The sequence below is a fragment of the Sebastes fasciatus genome, chromosome 14 (genome assembly GCF_043250625.1).
Source record: "Sebastes fasciatus isolate fSebFas1 chromosome 14, fSebFas1.pri, whole genome shotgun sequence".
NCBI classification, from domain to species: Eukaryota; Metazoa; Chordata; class Actinopteri; order Perciformes; family Sebastidae; genus Sebastes; species Sebastes fasciatus.
The window spans coordinates 12,779,319-12,802,919 of NC_133808.1; the positions used below are offsets into that span (position 1 = coordinate 12,779,319).

At 37.4% G+C, this 23,601-nt stretch overlaps 1 protein-coding gene across 3 annotated transcripts in view; it reads right to left on the reverse strand.

Moving 5' to 3' along the window:
• Window positions 1-22,940, reverse strand: part of uxs1 (UDP-glucuronate decarboxylase 1) — a 36,937-nt gene extending 13,997 nt beyond the window's left edge. The window contains exons 1-9 of one of the 3 annotated variants that reach the window (XM_074658905.1): window positions 22,789-22,940; window positions 16,606-16,633; window positions 13,944-13,992; window positions 12,413-12,456; window positions 11,233-11,293; window positions 9,822-10,002; window positions 5,970-6,074; window positions 4,995-5,054; window positions 4,575-4,696 (exon numbers count right to left, since the gene is read on the reverse strand). In XM_074658905.1, coding sequence (XP_074515006.1) covers window positions 4,575-4,696; window positions 4,995-5,054; window positions 5,970-6,074; window positions 9,822-10,002; window positions 11,233-11,293; window positions 12,413-12,456; window positions 13,944-13,992; window positions 16,606-16,633; window positions 22,789-22,801 — 663 coding nt within the window. In that variant the 5' untranslated portion in view covers window positions 22,802-22,940. Of the gene's footprint in view, window positions 1-4,574; window positions 4,697-4,994; window positions 5,055-5,969; window positions 6,075-9,821; window positions 10,003-11,232; window positions 11,294-12,412; window positions 12,457-13,943; window positions 13,993-16,605; window positions 16,634-20,421; window positions 20,524-20,789; window positions 21,607-22,788 lie in introns of those variants that run through there. The other 2 variants (XM_074658903.1, XM_074658904.1) reach the window with 2 other exon arrangements.
• Between the last annotated feature and the right edge of the window lie 661 nt (window positions 22,941-23,601).

The following is a 23,601-nucleotide window of genomic DNA, read 5'->3' on the forward strand; positions in this document are numbered from 1 at the left end:
GCTATATACCCCCGACTACGTTGTCGCGGGGGTATAATTAGTGAAACGTAATGCATCCCTGTCCTTTATTGGGTCCTGATTACTTAATAATTCCAAAAAGTCTCTTAGTTAAGTCAGCTTGTCCTTGCGTAATGTGGATTACTGTTGAATGTTTAAATAATGCATTAATGTTATTCCACCTTTTGGAGTAATCCTCCAAATGGACAAACAAACAAACCAACAAACCAACGCCGGTGAAAACATAACCTCAGGTAAGTATGAGGGACACGTTGAAATGTTTGGAAGAGCGGCCTGACTTGTGATACACAGTGAATGAAAATATATGAGCAGTTATTGCGTCTAACAGGAGTAACACTGGCAAACTAATGAGAAAATATGTGTAGCCTGTTCACGTCCCCTGATTTGATGTTGAATGTTGGGAAGCAGCTCTGATGCATGAAACGACATGACGGGTCGACCTCAAGTCAAGGTAAAACTCATCATAACATAAAACAACTCCTTAGTTATTCATTTCAGAAAGCAACACCACCAGCATCAGTAAAAACACCAATACTAGCGCTGGCTAGCTGTGTTGGTCCAATGCTCTTCCTGCTGTCAAATTAAACAACTCTCTGCTCTTTAATTTAGGCACATTTAAACGCTTAAATGTCACAAGTCTTTGAAGCATCTACATTTGCACCTATACATATCTATACTGTATATATCAGGGCTTTCCACAAGGGTAGCCAACTAGTGGGAAAAAGTAGTCAGCTAGTGGGGTCGAAAAAGTTTGGCCGTAGAAGCCCAAATGTGGTTCCTATTATATCATATACACTGATCTTAATTATTGCATATTTTAATAAGTAATGAGTTATTGTAAAAAGGATAATTATTGTGTATTTTAGCCCACACAGTCTGTAAATAGCTATTCATATTTAAAACCAGCCTATTCCTGACTGGTCAGAACTTTTGTAATTAAGAATAATTAGGCCTTATTCATTATTTTTTATTTATTTATTGACACCTTCACTGTAAGGTTTATCAAGACATACCACAATGATGGTTAATGTAATGCATATATTCCCTCTTTAACATGTTTTTTATCAAGGTATTTTAGCAAGTGTTCTTTGTTTATGCTGTTGTCTGTTGGGGTGGCAGCATTACAGCTGTGGTTAGGAACAGGATCAATAAATTGATCAAGAAGGCCGGATCTATTAATGGCCTGCCTCCAAATTCTCTGGAGACTATCGCAGAGCAGCGAACCAGGAGGTAGCTTTCGGAGTGTTCTGTCACAGGATGACCATCCTTTACACATTACCTTCAGAAAGAGTAGCAGGAGCAAACCGGCTCCTACTGCAAAACTACTCCAAAAATGTCCTTTCACTATTTATTCATTCACTGTATGCGCTGTGCACTTTCTGCTTTTTATGACTGTATACTTAGCTTTTACTGACCCCTTAGCGTTGTTGGAACTATGGACTCCCTTCAATGAACTGCATGGTGTTATTTATTGTGTAGTTGACATATTGTGTTGTGTCTATGTCTTTGTCAATTTTTTGTGCATGGTGGAAAACCAGTTTCCCCTTAGGGGATTAATAAAGTTCATCCTATCCTAATTCAATAATTAGTTCATTCAATAAGCCCATCAACGTCTGTGTGGTGAATATGGAAAATGCAGCACTTTCAGTGGACTTTTTAAAAGATTACTGCGCAATCGTCGCATTGCTGCCATCGGTGTTTTCCAAAACAGCCCGTCTAATGAGGATGTCCCATGTCTGAGCAATCAATGCAATTCTTAATGTGTTTTATCAACAATTACTTTGCTAATACTTGTCTAACAAGACGACTCTCCGCTCTCTACTCTGCAGGAACACCTCTCCGCTGAGCGTGTGCACACACATTCATACAGAGCGTGTAGGCGTGGGACTGATACGGACAGATAGCGCATTTCTCTATCATCATTGTGCTCGTAATGTTTTGAAGCGGAGGCTAGTGGCCGTAAAACGTACACGCATAGCGTATCACAACTTGTTAATCATAACCATTTTATTAGAACCAAAAGTTAATAGTAAAGTAGTCGGCTGGACATAAATGATTAGCCGGCTGTTTGGCCGGCAGCTGGCGCTTATGTAAAGCTCTGATTATATAAAGGCCTATTGTATGTATTTATTGAGTCACAGCTTTAACACGTGAACCTCCATCTGGAAGAATAGGCTTATTGTTTTTCCTGCATGCCTGCCATGTGTTACCTACACAGATATTCACCAGACTAAATCAACAAACATGTACAGATATACACAATTACACACACACACACACTGTCCCTTCTGGTGAGTTGCAGTTAAGTATATGAAGACCAACGCTCAACAAACAAGGCTTGTTGGAGATGCTGGAGCTGAGATTTAATATATAATGAGGGGAAACATCTGGACCTATCTGTGCAATATTCATTTATTACAATTAGGTAGAGGACGCCATGATCACTTGGCACAAAATAAATAATGAAGCACTGGTGCGTTTAATTAGAAATTTTACTCCCACTGTCTCTAAAGATATTCACAGAGTGTGATTACATGGCTGCAGTTATCTGCTGCTGTTCACTTCCTGGTGGTTTCTATAGTCTTATTTAAGCTTAGTTTATTTGTAATAAAGCAGCATCTATTTTTAGCATTTCTGTCAGAAATAAAAATAATGGTTTCAGAAAATGACCCTCCTTAATTTACAAAATGATGTGACTATCAATAAAAGTGCCAAAATCCTAAAGATACTACATATTACTCTTCTTACAAAACTGAGAAGGAGGCAACTCGACCGTATGAACCTGCGCTTTAAATATCGCTGTGCATACTTGCCTTGTACATGATAAAATGTTGTGTAAATGCATCATATCAACTTGCAATCGGAAGTCAACCGATACAGTTTTCCATAATTGTAACGTCTGAGGAGCAGGTAAGAGATGCTTTTTCCGCTGCATAACCTACACTCATCAGTTTTTAAATGTTAATGAATTTCGATTACATGACTGGACAATAGATGTAATGAGTGATATTCTCGTCCCTGTGCACAAACGACTGACATCTGGATATTGAAAGCCGTCTATTTCCAAGAATCCTCCCCAGCAAGTGTGAAAAAAATAATGAGCAGTTGAGGAGGAGCAGGAGACGAGCGCAGATAAATAAATATCACCTGCCTGGAGGAAAGGCAAGGGAAGTCAATCATATCTGATCATCAAAGGCTGGCGTCAATCAAAGTCACAACGGGAAAGAAATTATCAAAAATAGCCTCAACATCATCTGGATGTTTAAGGAAACATGCACTAAAACGCAGACTTGTATCATTAACACAGGATGAAGACATAGCAAATCAAATAATTTCATCTTAAATGATTTAGTGCAAATGGAACAAAAATGCAGGGTGCACATTTCACTTGAAAATTTAACTGTATTTTAGATACAAGGGCCTGGATGTCACGGATTTCTTTACAGCTCAACCAGGATAAAACAAAAGTAAACTAAATACACTAGGACTCAACCAAAGCCAAGAAGCAAGAAATCTAGGAGTGATTTTTGATACTGATATTAACTTGAAGGATAATGTGCGGGGTGTCACAAAAACAGTATTTTATCATTTGAAGAACATCTCCAAAGTGAGGTAATTTCTCTCTCTGAGCAACACAGAGAGCGTGATTCACGCTTTCATAACTAGTAGGCCAGACTGTTGTAATGCTCTCCCTTCAGGTCTACCGAGTAATACAATAGATCAGCTACAATTAATTCAAAATTCTGCTGCACGAGACCCAAAGAAGCGCACATATTACACTTAATTTAAAGTCTTTACACTTGTTACCTGTTAGTATTCGTATTGATTTTTAAATTATTTTATTAGTTTGTAAGGCACTACATGGCCGTGCACCAGACTACCTCTCAGAGAGGCTTTTGGTTTATGAACCAGGAAGGCCTCTCAGATCCTCCAGTTCTTCTCTTTTAACTGTTCCACAATGCAGAACAAAAACTTTTGGCAATTCAACATTACGATTCAAGTGCTGGAACAGCCTTTTTAAACGTAAAGTAAAAACCCATCTATTTAGTCTGGCTTTTATGTAGTGTTTTATAATTTCTTGGTTTTGTTGTTTATACCTATTCTATTATCATCTTTATTATATATTTTACTTTATTTTGTTTTATCAAGATTTTACTGTTGATCATTAAGTTCTATTTTATTTTGTCAACGTTTTACTACTTTCAACATCCTCATTTTTGCAGATCGCTTGTAAAGCACTTTGAAGTGCATGTGATTTGTTCCAAAGGTGCTATATAAATAACGTTTGATTGATAGATTGATTGATGGTGGCAATTTCCATTTCCTCTTTTCAACGTCAGAGAGCTTTGGACTGTATTGAGCAAGCCATTCCATTTTCTTTATAAATCAAGACTGATTCTTTAAAGTTTTGGCCTATGGTCACATTTGCAGAATTGTAGCATTGCTCCAAAGCATTTTGCTGATGGAAGGTCACAGGGACTAATGTGACCGTCAATCAAATAAAAAATAAATCACCTCTCTCAAACCTGCTATTATTTCAAAAGCAGTAATAATACCTGTTTCATGTAGGCATAACACATGGTCTCTGCTACACGTTTCCCCTCATCGTAGCATGCACGTGGACCAATTGGATTAACGTGGCCCCAGTACTCCTCATTTTGTGGGTGTACCTCTGGATCTGGAACATAAACATTTTAGAAAAAATTCAGACACATTTTAAAAGCTAAGGGATCTGTAATAGCATGCTTCCCATCTTACAGATTGTCCAGACATGCTGCGTTCTAGCACTCAACAGATAACGGACCTGCCGCGCTATGGTTGGTTTTCAGGACAAAGATAATGAGTCTCTCTGTAATTGCTTGGTACAAATAGTTCCAAGTATTTCAAGCGAGTATAGACAGTAATTTATTATCATAAATGCTGCCTTTTAAACAAGGCTAACCATAACTTGTGTGAGCGGGAGGCATCTTCCTTACCTCCGTAAACCTCAGAAGTAGAAGCCAGCAGAAGTCTGGCGCCCACACGTTTGGCCAAACCTTGGAGACAAACAACACAGTGAGAACAGCTGCTACACGGCTCTCCGTGCATCTTCCAACAGAACGCAGCTTAATCAGGTGCCTCTCAGATCAAGGATAGTAAACTTCCAAGGGGAAAAAAAGGGACTAGAGCACACAATCCTCTTTTGCATGAAACAAAGGAGAACAAAACCTGTCCTTAAACCAGAGTAAAAACAAAAAATAGACAGAAGTAAGATAGCACAAACTGCCAAGGCTGCACACTCCACAAAATGTGTCTTTTTATGAAATGCACATATCGATTGGTCTTGTTTTTTCTACCGTTACAAGAATGTCCTGAATATAATATAAAAAGTTTGGGTCAATATTTATACAGTGCTTTGACAAAACTTTATCTTTAAGTAGTCATTCACAGGAGACATTATAAAATGCCTCTCAAAATTACACCATTGTTCGTGAGAGGGAACCTCGTCTGCGCTTCTCAAGATAAATCAATTTCATTATTCATTAAATATGGAATTCTGTTGCCTAATTTTGAACATAAGTTCAATTTGAAAATAACAAGACGTGAGGTATTGATTCTCATTTAAAGTATTTATAAATAAATACAGTATTTTGATGGATAGACTGTAAGCAGTTGGCATGGATACAAGTTGTAAATGTAATGAGGGAGAAATTGTCTGGTAAGTAATAAGGTTTTCGAGTTCTTTTGCTCCACACTACAAGGGGGGAAAAAAACAATTAATGAAAACATATTTTCACATTTGTTGCATTTTAAATGACAAATGTATTACAGCGCTCTTAAGAAAGTGTAACAAGAAGCACATCTTATTAAATGGGATTCAATTCAGACGAGGAAGTCTTAATATGAAACCTTGTTTTTGAGACCCGTATATATGAAGTCATGTAAGGGCAGGTTGCACTTAATGTACTCACCGAGCATGTTGAGAGTGCCAATGGTGTTGGTCTTGAGTGTTTTGATAGGATTGTACATGTAGTTGGGAGGAGAGGCTGGAGATGCCAGGTGATAGATCTGGTCCACTATAAAGAGCAGGAAAAACATCGAAACATCATCTCACATTGAAACGTTTCAGCAAAATGTAATGACCGTGCAACTGAATCATTTCCTTTATTTTGTTTTCTAAGTGCTGCAGCTTTTTTGGAACCTTGATCTTAATGCTTTCACTGATAACCAGACAAATTAAGGACTGAAAAAAAACTGCACTAATAATTAGGGGTGTAAGAAAATATTGAGTATTGCGATATTATGTTTTGTGATACTATATCGATTCTCAAAAACACTGTTTTTTTTCATTAATAGATTACATCCAAAGATTAACTAGTCAATACTTTATTTAATTTGCAAAGAGGTGCACGTGCCCTCTAAAAGTAGTGCTATGACGTTGGATGTTACAGGGACTTTTTCAAGCATATTGTGGTATTTTCTTTAAACTATGAGTTTTCCAAAAATCTGACTTTAAAAAAAAACTTCCCTTGCTTACAGTATCCCAATATATTGAATCGTAAGCTCTGTATCATGATACGTATCGTATCGCCAGATTTATTGCCAACACACAGCCCTACAAATAATCTGAAGGAGAGTATGAGTCTGTTGCGTCTAATGTCAACAACTGAGGGAAGCAAATCATATCTATACTTCTTAATGTAGCTTAGAGCACACAAGAACAAGTTGTCTAAGGTGACACACTCGCTACTTTATAGTTATTGAGTGAATTCCTGACCACAGTTGCTCACGTAAAACTGATCACATATTTGAAAGAGTGGTATGGTATGTGCAAATGGCTTAGGCCTGAAAATATGAGCCAGGCACATGAACTTTGTGTTTTTTTGTACAACAAGGTCTAATTGCATGGAATGTCTTCAATAGGTTTTTTTCTCCCACAGTCATCTCTGACATTCCTTATTACCTTCCCATCTTCTAAACCACTCCATTTCTTTATCCTCTTTTCAATGTGAATGTAATCTCCAGCAAGTGGTCCATGACCTCTTAACCCATAACTCAAAACATCTTCACTTTCATAACTTTTTTCCATTCTCTCTCTGAGCATTTTTCCTATTCACTGTAATACATCATTTCCTATGTAAAAAAGAAAATAGACACTGATGTCAGCAGGAAGTCTCCCAGTGTCTGTTGTTAGTTTACTATTTTTTTTTTTTATTTTTTTTTTAAGTGATTTCCATTTTCAAGTTTTTTATTTTTATTTGATCTATCATTTCATGGAGTTTGCAAGACTCCTTCCACCACCCACCAATTCTTCTTTAATGCATCAAACTGAAAACCTTAGAAAAATGTCATCTTCCCCTGTTTTACCATAAATAAACAATAACATCACTGCCGTATGGCACTGAAAGCTGTGAGAATTTATGATATCACAAGGGGGAACATTATTTTACTACAACAAACACAGGGATAAGATGTATATTATGCTGTTGTGTTCACTAGAGTCATGGATTTTCACAGCTTGTCTTCTGATGCCTGTGTTACCCTATGCATAATTATGATTTAATACTGCTACTGCTGTTTTTGTGTCTTCAGCTAGTCTGTGTGAGTCGTTACACAGCTGCGTGCCAGACTATGTGAAACACAGTATTTCATAACAGTGACTACATTTGATGTTAATCGGACACGTCATGGTGATAACAACCTATTGTATCAAATTGGCGCACCGCTTGTACTTCCCATGCATTATATTATGCTAATTGCTCAATCCAAGGTCTTCTTACCATAAACTGGAGCGACGCCTGTGAGCTGGCTCAAGGCTGACCTGTCAGGTGCACTGCTACATACACAAGGACATAAATTCTACTGCAACAGACATTCAATCCTCAGCTTTCTCTTTTCCTCTGCTATGCCTGCTACTGCACTTATGATCTGAAAGAAATGCTGATATAACTCGCTGCCACTGCTGTTTTTTCAGCATTTCAAAAGCCCAAACTCCACCCCACAACGGATACAAGCTAGAGGTCGCCTAGGGGAACCAAAATATCCTGGACTGCCACTGAGCACCCCCAGATTGGCCATATTTGTATTACTGCAAGATTTGTTTTCTGTCATGTTACAACCATAAACGCCTGAGCAATGGAGCAAGTGGATCAAATGTATCCCCACTATATAATTAGGGGGAGCAAAGTTATAGTTTTGCTAGCCCACTCATATAGTCCACGCAAACAGGAGATTATATTTAAGCAGCCTATATAAATGATAATTTCACTATTTTCAGCAACTGACAAAAACAAGAACTAGAAAAATCACACATTTTTGGACCACCCTTTGAGTTGGTTCGGTTGAAACCGTCGCTGATCATTTGCCACAGCATGCTTTAGCTGTCAATCACAGTCTGTCAATCCACACAGGAGTCTGGCTGTTTACAAAGTTCAGAAACAAGAATTTAGCTCCACTGCGATCATGAACTGGACATAGAACATAGGAAGAGATAGGCTAGAGTATGTTGAATGAATCTGCTCGGTCCACTGACTTCAGCCAACCTTTGAAGTTGGCTTGTATAGTCGCCAAACAGGATTCGGGGGAGGACCCTCAGACCCCCCACCAATCGTGTATATTTACAAGTTTGCTCCCCCTTTTTAAGACATAACCAGGCACCCATGGTGACATAAACTCAGCAGTTCTCTGCTCCAACCCTGCATTATATGTGTGTGTTAATGTTTTTTGTTGCTCATCTCATTATGGCAATGAGCAACACATTTCATAAGCAGTGTACACTATCGCATTCAAAAGAGAAAACGAGCCTTAGGTCATGTAACCTTATGTATAACAAAAAAAGGGCTTCACCAATGAAGGCCATCAGATACATTACATACAACTGCTATATGCTGAGAGCAATTTGTACATCTGAGTTACTTATGACTGCTTTGGAAAACACTGTTGAGAACCGAGACGTGACATTTGCCTTTCAAAAGGAGAATAAAGGATGGTTATTTTCGTAGCTGTAATAGAATGATGAACAAACACTGTGGAATCAATGGAAAAGTAATTGAGATGAATGAAGATAGAGCATTGTGGATTACCCTCTCTCGGTAAATAAACATTATTAGTGTTCGACTCAGCCCCAGCTCAATGGGGTCTGAGGGAAGTTAGGCACTTAAATTGCAGGATTACACATAATGTATACAAGAAAGCCGGCTGGTAATTTGGGGAACGAAGTTAGAGAAACATGATTTCCCCAGCTTTCTCTTCCAGGGGGAAAATTGATTTTTTTGTAGTCCTGTTATTGTGTCTACCCTTGTAGCTGTACACACACTGAGAAACCATATTGAAGTGGCTGAAATGGGAGTCCCAGCCCACTTCTGTTCCACTAGATTTCATTGCGAAAGGTAATTTCTGAGAGCTTTTTAAACGTTTTTTTTTTTAAGAATTAAACAGTTTTCTAGGGCTTTCAGTCCACATTATGAGATAAATGGATATCTACTTCTGTAATGGGTAGTAAAACTTGAACACCTCATCATATTAACAAAGACCAGCAGTTCCTGACATGCAGCACAATTTACCTAATTTGACAGCTAGTCTAAACTTTTGTGAATCCAGTTTCTTTATAACTATACAAACTATGTTTACAGTACCTTTGCACCTACATTTATAGTGAGGGCAGAAGATTTTGTCATTATAGTAGAAATATTATGTCTAAAATTTTATGTGGGCCCTCCCTGGCTCACTCATAATTTGAGCACATTTAGTTAGCTCTGGACAAGCTGGTCATAACGTTGGATCCTCAACAGTAATTCAAAATAAATTCATCACCGCTCGCTCACCCTCAATATAGAGAGGCTCCACCACATCATGATTGATGAGCTCAAAGTTTTCGTGGCCGATCCAGTGCTCCACATTCCTTTTCCTTCCTGTGAAGAAGTTGTCCACCACAGTCACCTCGTGGCCATCCATCATCAGCTTGTCAGTCAGGTGGGAACCCACAAAACCAGCTCCACCAGTGATCTAGTGGAAGAATACACATGCATGACACATCAGTAAAAGGATATTTAGTTCCTCTTGAGGGTTAATTTCATAAAAGAACAATGAAACACTGACTTTAAGACTACATCGGAGCACGCCTTCTAGCGATTATCACTGGGAGGAACGCTAGTTGGCAGTTAGCTGTTAGCAGCCACTGGGCAGGAAAAAATAGGTGAGACTCCGAATCTCTAGATGAGCTGCAGTCGAACCACACCTGCAGCCACGCTGCTCATGCGGGCTGTGTGGCTGCACTAACATTGGCGGCGAAAAGAAAAGCAAGAGGTTCAGCGACGCACACGCCTGCTCAGGTAGGCAGTGTGGCCCAGGCGCAAGGTAACAGTGAAGTTTAAATCAATAGTCCTTCACAGCAGACATTAAGACTTGACATCGTAACAAAAGCAAAGGTATTACACAAACATTTACAATGTGTCTGTCCTATTCAAGTGTTCCAGTAAGCCATGACAGTGTGACTAGGGATGGGTATCATGTATTGATACTACTGCTCTTATCGATACTCCTTATCGGTTCAGTTCTTTAACAGTACTCTTATTGGTTCTTTTATAATACTAAATAATTGCTTTTTAAAATAATATTATAAAAAAAAAAGAAGAATAAATTCAGAACAGGATTAGAATTTATTTATATTTTAAATATAACAATGTTGTTTCTAGAGCAGCAACAGTATTTTTTACAACAGCAAAGTCACGAAATAACCTCAATAATATTTCACTGGAAACAAATCTAAAATGTCAATAAAATATGTAATATTCCTGAGTGAAATTTAGAAAGAATGAAGAACACAGACATCAGTCAGTATCAGTCATTCCTCCTGTCCTCTCTGATGTAAATCGCTGCCTGCAGCGACCGCTGGTAAAATGTAGGGACTGCTTTGTCTCAGTCAGTTGCTAAGTTTACAAGAATTTCCCAAATTTTATGATGCGTAGCAAACTAAGCTAAACAGTTAGACTACATACAGACAGTTTTTGTTTTGGCTTGTTTGCAACAATTCACTGTTAGTACATGCTCCACCAATGAAATTATTATGTTTAGGTTTAATTAAGAGATTAGTGAGGATTAGAGCTGATGTTGGAGTTTCAGTCTGCATATAACCTGCGACAAAGTGCTGCTAAAGTGGCTCAGATCGTGGTCATGTCCTCAGTGTAATAGTCTTTGTGAATGTGATTGTCATTTGAAATTGTGTTTGTCGCATACCAAAATTCTCTTCCGATCCTTTTCTGACAGGAATTTCACAGGCGGGTATTTCTGAGAAAAACTAGAGAAAGGAGACAAAGAAGGAAAAAAATGAAAAGTTAAATGTAATCCAGTAATTGAATAACAAATAAGTGGGCTTTCACTGCATTATTCTGAAAGCTCTGCTCTCCTAACATGCACTACAAGTGAATTGCTTTGCTTCAGGCACTGAAGCTACATGGTGTCTTATTGTATCTTTCTTTACCATAAACATGCAGATTTACTGAATAAAATGTTGACAATGTGTGAGTAATTTTCAATCTATAACCTTTTTAACTATATTTTATTTAACATATAATTTTATATCATATTACCTTCATTTTAACTAGTCAAAAAAATTAAAGGGAATTAGAGATGTTGCCACATTCCAAGATCTCAGCAATTACTTTTGTGAATAAAATGTTATTTACACCTGATAGAAACACTGGCCACACCAATGGAAATAACCTAAAAGGTAATTAAGCAAACTTGTCCTTTAAATCATTGAAATAGCTTAAATATATTTATGCCTCATCAATGTTCTTTTTGAAAGGGTCTTGTAATCCTGTGGCATATTGCAGGTTTATAGAAAGCAGCACACAGTAGGGACAAAGTGCAATGGACGCAAGCTAGACAAGTGCCTTTATATTTCTGTCTTATTAGTATTCAAGGCATAAAAGGTGACAAATAATTAACCTCTGAAAGCAGAATTTATGTGCCATCAGTAGCTGCAATGGAACAGCCGATATTGGCTTCATTCATGGATGGCCTGCTATGAAGAAGTCATGTGACTTCTAATCATATAATATCAAATAACTGGTAACTGGGGAGGAAAGCTCTTTTCATGTAATTTAGAGTCGCACTCTGGGTGTTCTAGGTTAGCTTTGAATGAAAATGTGGTTGTTTTGGGGAAAACAATTAAAAGAAATAATTAAAGCATGCATATAACGTTGGGTCTTAATTCTAATAAATAGCCCGTTAACCTTTCACTGAGCATTGAGTTGGTATTGCAATATAGTTAATATGCTTATATTGACAGTGGAATGAAATGCTAGTTGTCAGTGTTCACAAGTCTGCAGACAAGTTTCGCAACGCTTTCCTCTTACTAACATTGAGCTGGTGTATGTGTGTACACATTTGTGCATAAGAAAGGGATACACACCTTTGTTCCAGATCACGGATCTTCTCTCTGAGAGGAGCCACAGCCTAAAGTTGAGAAGTGAAAGACAAATCAATGCTTCAATCAATAAGTCAATGCTTAATTAAGATGAAATTGATCCTACAATGTGTCTTAAAGGCCCAGTGATGTTGATAGGTTATAAATGAAGTGGGTCCTGGGGACCCACAGGTGGTCGTTTGAGTGGGTCCCCAATAAAATGTGTTTTTTGACAAATTGTAGTGTTAAACTCAATTGATATGGTTATATTCATGATTATATTCATATTTGTTGAAAATGTATCTGAAAATTAAATAAATAAAATTCAACATCTGAAAACTTTATTTACAAAATATTATACAATTCAAATGTGATATAATAAGAAAATGAAGCAAGTCAGAAATTATGTGAAACTTTTATCACAAACATGAAATGTTTCAATGTCGAGGATCCATAATCTCCGAGTCCTTTGTTCAGAGGATTTTCAAGGATGTATGTGTGTATCCTCCGCGCTCCTAAAACACCCACAATTCTACATGCACAATACCATTTCCTGTCCCCAGATCTAATGGTTTGTTTGGTTTCACACCACAAAAAAAGGCACCAGAGTCCACTCGGCAGTGGACCGAAACCTGCCTTTTCAAGTGTTCTCGGTTCAGTTGTTTGCTCCTCACTAGGGTTTTATTGACAGCTTTCACACCAGCTCAAATGATCCGTACTAACCAGGAAAACGGATCAATCGAATTCATTTTAATCAAAACCAAACAGGTTAGTTGAGAAAGCAGTCAAATCACCCTAAAAGGGTGAGACTAAGGTAAGTAAACAGTAGGTGAAGTTCTGTTTCCCATTTGCAGGAACATTCATATTAAGCTCAACTATGAACAAATACACAAAATCTAAATATGTTACAACAGCAATATGCATTAAGTCAGGGGTAGGGATTGCACGAGCAACATTTATATCAAGGAGGCAAAGTCAACATAATTTACTCGTTGAATGATCCCATAGCAACAAAAAAAAGAAAGCTCCAGGTTTTAATCCTGTAATTTACCTACAGCCATCTACCATGCACACATGCTTCAACTGTGGGAAATCAATAACGACGTCCAGTGTTCACCAGGAACAAAACAACACATTTTTCTCTGGACTATTGTGGGCAACTTTTAATTTAATTATGATATTAGCCTAAAGAGATAATTGCTTAACTCATTGGGCACGAGCAGAATTTGTGTAACATAAAAAAAAACATTGATTGTAATCTTCTTAATCATTTCATGGCCCAATCAGTTTTGTAGCATTTCAATTACAGGGCTGATTCACATACAATATATAACTGAAGGGCTATGTTTATAGGTAATAAAGATTTTCTTTTTCATCAAAAATCTAGGTTAGGCAAAGGCATGTCGAGGTTGCGTGTATGTCTTTATAAGGGTGTATTATGTGTAATATTATGAAAGAGAAATACCAGCAAACAACATACAGCAGAGCTCCTTGAACCTGTAAAAGACTATGTGTTTGACAGCATTGTCGAACTCACTTCATCAATTCTCTGCTCAATCTTCATTTCTCCGTGTTCTTGTATCGATCTATGATGACACAAAGACAAAGATAAGGACAGGGGAGATGAGATGGTGGCGGCAATCATCACAAAGCCAGAGGAAATTGCTCTTGACTTGAAGCACGCTGTTATTTAACAACACATGACACACCACCCATCCATTAACAGTGGGATATGTGAATAAAATCCTTCATCTCAGTATATATAACTTTATATCACACTATCTATATATGAATATCTTGATATAGTCGATTATGTGTTTACTGTTTGTGGATAAAAACACATCAGCAATGTGTGTTTTGGGCTAATTCAGCAAATGAAATACCAGTCAAATCAAAGTAATTCATCACAATAATGATAAAATTGCATAAAAATCTGATACTGCCATAAAGCATTGCTGCTCATTGGTTTGCATTACACTGCCATAATCAGAGATGTTAAAAGGGATAGCTTCCATGGAATGAGAGCTTAAACAGTTTTTATTTATATTGTCTCACATCATCTCAATACACATAATCAGTACAATCATTGTATGAATTCAAAGCAATGAATTCATTGCATTTCAAAGCAAAGAGAAAAGATAGAGCTGTGATCTTTAGACATAGAACAACACTTAATAGTTTGATTACATAAAAACTAGGGCTGTCAAAGTTAACGTGATAAAACATCATCGCAAATTCGTTTTAACACCACTAATATCTTTAACGCATTAACACAACTTGCGATTTTAAGGTTGTTGCCTGTTGTTGTTGAGCTTGCCATTTTAGGATTTGAGCACATTTTTTAATGTTAAATGCAGTACCTGTGGGAGTTCCTGGAAAATATTGGTCATTTTTTTGTGTTGTTAAATGATTTGCAATAATAAATATATAAATACATTTGCATAAAACAAGCATATTTGCCCACTCCCATGTTGAAAAGAGTATTAAATACTTGACAAATCTCCCTTTAAGGTACATTTTGAACAAATAAAAAATGCGTGATTAATCGCGATTAACTATGGACAATCATGTGATTATTCGTGATTAAATATTTTAATCGATTGACAGCCCTGATAAAAACATCAGATGAATTTATTTATTTAGCTGCACAGCTTCGAATGTTAATTTATAATTTGAATGTCAACGCTATGAATGAAGCTTCCTACTATTCGGTACAGCCCTAAAAGTTTGCCACATATTTCAGCACCATGGACAGAGAGCAGAGGTCTAATTATTATTAGTAATTTGTTGAAACTTCACAGAAAATAAAGAATGCATTGAATGACATGCTAATTTCTAGTAGGTAAGCAAGGGATGTTTAAAGATCAGTGGTGGATGAAGGACTCAGATCCTTTACTGCAGTAAAAGTCTTAATACCATACTGTGAAACTACAATTTAAAGTCCTTCATCCTTCAGTTTATCACTAATATTAAAATGAACACATCTGGAGATTTGTGGTTTTCACTGGAAAGGAAGGGGATACAAAACTGTAATCTGACAAGTAACTAAAGCTGTCAGACAAATGTAGTGGAGTAATAAGTACAATATTTACCTCTGAGATATAGTGGAATGCAATTATAAAGTTGCTTGAAATGGAAATACTCAAGTAAAGTACAAGTAGTAGCCTACCTTGAATTTGTACTTATGAAGCCTACAGTACATGAGTAAATGTAGCCTACAGTACCAAATCAAAAAGCAAATATGGCAATCAATCCATATGTGATGTATAAAGGGTTAGGTGATTTTGGTTTGTTGATAATGAAAAAAAGTTTCACATTCTTTGATACAGTTTGTATGTCTGAAGTTTTGAAGTATATAGAAATATATTTTTATATACTGTATATAGAATAACTCACCATGTGAAGTTCAGTAAAGTTAAAGTTATGGGTTAAAACAATACAGAAAGTAAGACAGTAACAAATATATGTTGAAATGCAGGAAATGGGATTCAAATCCCAATTTTTTTTTCAGGTGGAGGGCTCCCAGACCACACTTTTAATTGTGCATGGGGACTAAATTTGCTTTTTAACCTTCACAGATGATAAATCCACTGAGAAACAAACCACCGCTTTCCACGGTCACGGATTGCTGGATTTGACCCAGCTAAATGGGGAGCGCTTGTCATGAGGAAAAATAATCGTCAAGCACCACATGCTCTCATCAGGAATGGTCAATAAAGCGGGTCAAACTACACACCATCAAGGAGTGAAATGGCTCATGCTGATAATGATCACACTCATGTTCAGTAAATAACCTCATTTGACTTCCTTCTCCTCCTATAAAGTATAAAGTATGACTTTATAGGAGGAGAAGGAAGTCAAATGAGGTTATTTACTGAACATGAGTGTAAAGTATGACTTTATAGGAGGTGAGTAATCCTGGGGACTGAATTCTGATTAGGTCGTTTTGTGCATTGATACTTAACCATTCAAGAAAGGATGAATATACAAATGTATTGTTTTAAGGATAGCAGTACAGTACAGTATGTGATAAGCCTGATGATCACATGATTTTTTTAGGGTATACTGTTCTATTACAGAGACTCCTTTAATTTGGCATTGGGTAAAATGTTGTCCAGAACCACGGCTTTATTTACCACGCAGTATCACAAGTATTTCATTCAAACGCAGTTAGGTAATAGAGAAATGATTTACTGTACCTCATGTTCGTATATGTTCCCCAGACAGCTGGAAGAGAGAGAAAACTTGTCACAAAAATGCCAGCATTACGCATGAACAGTGTATGTATAGCGCAGTGTCTGAGAAAGCCAATCATCAAAACGGCGAGAGAGACAAGCGAGGAAAAGAAGCTCCAGCAGTTACCTTCTTTTCTCTTGGCTCCTACAACTGTGCTGTCTGACGAGTGTATTGGAAATCATTGAGCTGTAAATAATTCTCCTTAAAAAAAAAAGTCGGACTATTTTCAAATGGATTAGTATGAAAATCCAACCAGGTAATATCCTGTCTCTCAAATACGGGTATTTTCTATTCATTTCATCTCACCTTGCAAGTTTATTCAATTGAATCTTCACACAACAGACTTTTAAAATAACTGGAGCATCAGTCTCATCATTGGTCTCACTCTTTATGGTCTTTGGCTTGACCATGTCCAATATTTCATAATATATATTTTTCCAACCCCTGTTCTGCGTTCACAATTTTGCCTCAAAGGATACAGAAGTTAAAAAAATTAAACAAATACAAACTGCACCAAAGCCAACCTAAAGTGATTTTCTAAGGGACCCTAGGTAAAGACAGTGTTTTAATATCCCTGTAATGTATTAAAGCCGACACACGGAATTGTTAGCAGAAAGTTGTGTACTTACCAAGGACACTACTTTTTTTTTAGTTCCACTGTGAGAATTTTTGAGGGCACTACTGCATAAATCAATTTTACATTCAGAATTCAGACACTCAAATAAAATGGCACAGTAAATATAATATAGTGAATAGGGAGCTATTTTGGAGTCTGTTTACCTGTGAAAGAGCGTGAGACAGGAAGATGGCTGATATGCATTTCTCATTGTCAAGACAGCTAATCCTAATTTTGTAGTATGTGTGTGATGCACCATTATTTTCTAATCGTGTTGTTTGATGTTTGTATTCTACAGCAGATAATCGCTGAGTGTAACTGGTTTAGATTTTAAATTCTGTACCCAAACTAGGGTTAGGCTGTATTACATTGACGTGTATTTCTTCAGTTCAGCAGAGGTGAAATTGTTTTATGACTAGAGTTTCCAGTAATCACCTGATAACAGCATGTGCAGTGAGCATGCCTGAATTTGGATCAACATCACCACAGTGATCTACATTACGAAACTTCACTTTATAGTATGCCCAGAATAGAGTACACTGCTGGTGATTTTCTGATAATAAATGTTTAAAGCCAGGGAACTGTTAGGAATGATTCTTGAGGTTATATCATAGTTAAATGTTAAGAATAACAACACAAAATCAATAACAAATGGCTGAATGGAGGGATGCCGTTTTGAATCTCTCTCAAGTCCATTTGTATTTGGTTCTGTCTCAGACTTGACTTGCTTGGTCTTGGATTCTTCCTGGACTTAGTAAAGGCATTGTTGACTACAGCTCTGCTGAAAGAACTTATCATTCGTACTTGTCAGCCACACTGCCAGTTAAAATGTCAGCTCAACCTTACAAAGCGTTACTAGATAAAATAATCAGCCATACTAAGAATTTAAAAAATTTAACAGATGAGCTCAGCTTCTTATCAAATACCTGCCATTACTGTCATATTCAGTCAATAAAACGAGTTTCGTAAATATAAATCAACATGGTAAAATGTATTGTTGCCATATCGCCTGATGGGCACAAAAGATGACATCATGGGTTTTACAGACAGTCATTATGCAACACAACCCTCAAATAAACCACTCTGTTCAGCAAAGCAGAACAAACTCACATTTCTGCCAATACAAGCCAATTAAAAAAGGTCATTGTCTGATAGTTTGCACCCATACTTGTAGAGTTTGGAAACTAACTCCAATGGACAGCACTGTAATTATGGTGTGTCACTAGAATTGTTACAACCATTTTACTTCATGTTTAACACCAATAGAGCTGCAACAAACAATTACTTTTATTCTTGATTCATCTGTTGATTCATCTGTTGATTATTTTTCAATTAATTGATAAAGTTTGCCTCAATAAAAATTGTAAAAAATACTCAGTAATGATTAACATTTTGTTTAACATGGTTTTGCCACTGAAGTAAAAAAAAAAAAAAAAACTCTGAAAAGGGGCTGGAAACATCTACTCTTTCTCCCTCAATGACAAATTCTGGATGTCTGGATGTTGACTCAGATGAGGAGTCTGTTGTGCAACAAAATCGGCAACTAACAGGGTGTAGTTAGCGTCTTTTATTGGGAATGTTGTTTGTTAGGTCAGCTTAGCTTGTAACTGGCAGTGACTGACACAGCGTTAGTGGTTGTGAAACACAATAATATCTTGGGATTTTTGGGTAGATAGTCGAAGGGTCCAATTTACATCCAAAAACTGCACACACTACCATGTTTGCTGTCAAAACTTTGACAATGCTAATCCGCTCTGTACTGGAGATTTCCGATTTCTTTCCGGTGTTGTGTCAAAGGATGTTTCATTGTCGATATGTGTCGACATTTACGTATTAGACAGCATTTGGCTTGCGAATTTGTGACGTGCCAAATCTAGTTTGCCCGGGGTACATTTGAATCTCAGATTTTAGGCAATCTTTCCTTTCAGTGGAGGAATGTGAAAACACCTCTCTAGTGACAAACTTTGCAAAGATACACATAAGTATAGTCAAGGTCAGATATCTTTGGTGACATAAAGAGAAGAAAGACAGATTTCGGGTGGAGGGGATCTTTAAGTTATTTGTGAAAACAGTCCATCAAAACTTCCCAGAGCGAAAATGTACCAAATATAAAAAACATAGAAGCATAAACCAGTGAATATTTAGTATTATTTCTTAATAAATGACTTAACAGCTAAATTGTTAATGATTCATTTTCTGTTTCTGTCTCAGCACTAAATCTCATTGCTTGAACTTCCTGGATACAGTGACTAAAGTGGTAACCTTTGGTAAGTATAAATAAAAAAAATCCAAATTCCCTCTACCACTTCATCACATTTAATCTGTTCCTCTCTCCCTAATGAAAATAACAAGTGAAAGAGTGGCATCATAACAAGGGCAGAAAGTGAGGGTTTAACCAATTGGCACTACTTGGCTGCATTATAATATTTGTTTTCAGCATATAAAGTGCACTAGCTTTCCCTGCAGTATGAAAATTCCATCTGTTTGAAGTTGGACTTCAGCTGCTGTAACCGTACCAGGTAACTGTGTAGAGACAGATATTTAAAAAAGCTAAGGGGGAAACTAGTTTTTATATCCAACATTCCTTATTGGAAAAAAATCCAAACGGGCTCAATTGATGGGATGTATGCTTCCAGTTGTTCAACAACGGGACTTAAATTTCATTGCCTCTAAATTGAGCTAGAAGTATGATACCATGTCAAGCTATCAATCACTTTTTTACAGCTGAAACTGCACAAATGGGAAGGCCCTTATTTATTGTAGTATTTATCAACTGTACTATTTATAGATTTTAAGGGCTGAGAGAGAGCCAGGGTAAAATGCATTTCACTGTACACTGTACTTTTAAATGCATATGACATATAAACTTCAACTTGAAATGGGACCCCCTTTAAAATGAGATGGGTCATAATCCTGAAATACACTCATACTGTTTGTTGAGCCTGACTGCTTCAACACTTATCCAGACGGATGATTTAGGTTTTTCAAAGTACATGTCCATGCAGTCATGCAAGGTACTTACAGTAGTGGGGGGGCTTGGCCACCAAACAGTATGTTGTGTCACTTTAGACTACTCACACTTTGTTTGTCACATTTCACAATAGCCACAGGAATGATGACAGTTTAACAGGTCAGACTCAATTACACAAATTAGTGTACTTACAGGCAATGTAGGCGATCAAAGCGAGGGCAAAAAGCAGCTTCATCATTCTTCTGTTTAATCACATGTAATCTGTCCCTCTCTCCCTAATGAAAATGGGACCCCCTTGAAAATGAGATGGTTCATAATCCTGAAACACAGCTCATTTGTACTGCCTGTTGAGCCTGACTGCTTCAACACTTATCCAGAAGGATGATTTAGGTTTTTCAAAGTACATGTCCATGCAGTCATGCCAGGTACTTACAGTAGTGGGGGGGCTTGGCCACCAAACAGTATGTTGTGTCAGTTTAAACTACTCACACTTTGTTTGTCACAGTTGACAATAGCTACAGGAATGATGACAGTTTAACAGGTGAGATTAGTGTACTTACAGGCAATGTAGGCGATCAAAGCGAGGGCAAAAAGCAGCTTCATCATTCTTCTGTTTAATCCTGATATCAGCCAGATGACCCGCTTCATCATCCGCTCAATGCAACAGGACCCAGAACCCCAACAGAGCCACACGTTCAGGTCCAGCTAGAGCATTTTGACTCACTATTGTTATACATGTCCTCAGGTGGAGTCAGGTCTTTCAGGATGTCTCGGTTTACTAAGCAACAACTTGGTGCTCCTGATTCACATAGGAAGTGAACCAGCTTGACAGGACAGGCTGCTCCTGCTACGTCAACACCAAACAGGAGCAGTTTACGTGGCTAGCAGGGTGAACTGTTACACACAGGTAGCAACCAGTACCAGGTGGCGACACTCACAGCTCCATATAACCTGATTCATCAGCGGCATGTGTCCCCTAACTAAGCAAACACTTGTATTAGCTGCGACACGTCATTTCTTATCTCCAGGGTAACCGGTACGTTCTTTAAACTGTCGCAACGCCTTAGTAACGGATAGCAACGGTTGAAGCCCAACTGTTAGCCGTTAGCACCCCATTAGCACTTAGCTACGAGGCTAGCATTGCTACTAAACTGACTAAACCGTTCATAGCCACCGCAAGAAAACAACAGACGCGAATCCTGCCTCACGTTTATATCCCAGGGAGATCAAAAGCTGTTCATTTAACGGCGTATAAATGCAACACATGCCAGAGTTTGCTGCTCTCAGTTGGGCCGAGGACTAGCAGATGATCGATTACTCAGTGCTCGATTTGGCAGCCTGACACAGACTGCGTGACGCTCAGTCTGACTTGCCTCTAATAATAATAAGAGTCGTTTTGTTTTATTCCTATGAGCTTACTAACACTGTTGCCATTTAAAGACTGATAGAGTCAGAAAATTGTGAAAACAGTCCATCAAAACTTCCCAGAGCCAAAATTGACCAAATATGAAAAAAAACATAGAAGCAGTGACTGACACAGCGTTAGTGGTTGTGAAACACACAATAATATCTTGGGTAGATAGTTGAAGGGTCCAATTTACATCCAAAAACTGCACACACTACCATGTTTGCTGTCAAAACTTTGACAATGCTAATCCGCTCTGTACTGGAGATTTCCGATTTCTTTCCGGTGTTGTGTCAAAGGATGTTTCATTGTCGATATGTGTCGGCATTTACGTATTAGACAGCATTTGGCTTGCGAATTTGAATCTCAGATTTTAGGCAATCTTTCCTTTCAGTGGAGGAATGTGAAAACACCTCTCTAGTGACAAACTTTGCAAAGATACACATCAGTATAGTCAAGGTCAGATATCTTAGGTGACATAAAGAGAAGAAAGACAGATTTCGGGTGGAGGGGATCTTTAAGTTATTTGTGAAAACAGTCCATCAAAACTTCCCAGAGCGAAAATGTACCAAATATAAAAAACATAGAAGCATAAACCAGTGAATATTTAGTATTATTTCTTAATAAATTAGTTAATAGCTAAATTGTTAATGACTCATTTTCTGTTTCTGTCTCGAAACTAAATATCATTGCTTTAACTTCCTGGATACAGTGACTAAAAGTGGTAAACTTTGGTAAGTGTAAATAAAAAAATCTAAATTCCCTCTACCACTTCCACCACCACTTTTAAACAATTATTGCTGTGTAGAATAAAGGCATTTTAATTTTGTTCAAACACTACAGTGTGCCTTGGATTATTTTTGAGGGAGACTTGCATTTTGTACTTTTTTCCACCCATGCAATGAACCCTTCACAAGACTGAATGAGCCCAATACACCTGAATGAGCCCAATACACCTGAAGGATCCAAAGAGCACCTGTATGTGATTACCACAGAGAACCAGCAGCGCTTCTACTCAGTTGTCTTCATCTCCCTCTATCACTTCATCACATTTAAGCTGTCCCTCTCGCTCTAATGAAAATAAGACCCCCTTGAAAATGAGATGGTTCATAATCCTGAAATACAGCTCATTTTTATTGCTTTTTACTACTTACTAAGATGCACCATTATTTGCACCAACAGACGCGAATCATGCCTCGCATTTATATCCCAGGAAGATAAATACAAATACAAATCTGTTCATTTAACGGCGTATAAATGCAACACATGCCAGAGTTTGCTCCTCTCAGTTGAGCCGAGGACTAGCAGATGATCGATTACTCAGTGCTCGATTTAGCAGCCTGACACAGACTGCGTGACGCTCAATTGACTTGCCTCTAGTAATAATAAAAGTCGTTTTGTTTTATTCCTATGAGCTTACTAACACCGTTGCCATTTATAGACTGATAGAGTGGTATAATGTTGTGCCTTCCTCATTCTTTACGAGGCGTATCTGTCAAGTTGCAGAATCATTTATTTTCAACACTGACACAATGGCTCATTCATTCATTCCATCACATGGAAACTTTCCACAGTGCAGTAAACTAACCTGGTTGATATTCCCCATTTCAGCCACTGTAACCTGTTTAGCGCTGTAAACTTTTAAGCAGTTTATGGTGGTAAGAGGTATTTGCATTTGCCAAATGTGCACCAACTGTCATTACACTACAGGTATTACACACAACCAGAGGAGACTTTAGCACTGCAAAATAATGAGACTGTCAATTCAATTAAATTCAGTTCAATTGGCTTTATTGGCATGACTGTCAGGTGAACAATACTGCCAAAGTGTCAATTCAATAATAAATACAAATTAAAAAAGAACAAAATAAAAACAAAAACATATATACATATATACAATTCATTAAGCAAATTACAATATATAGATATTTAAAAAGAACATGCATGTAAATGGAAGAAAACAATAA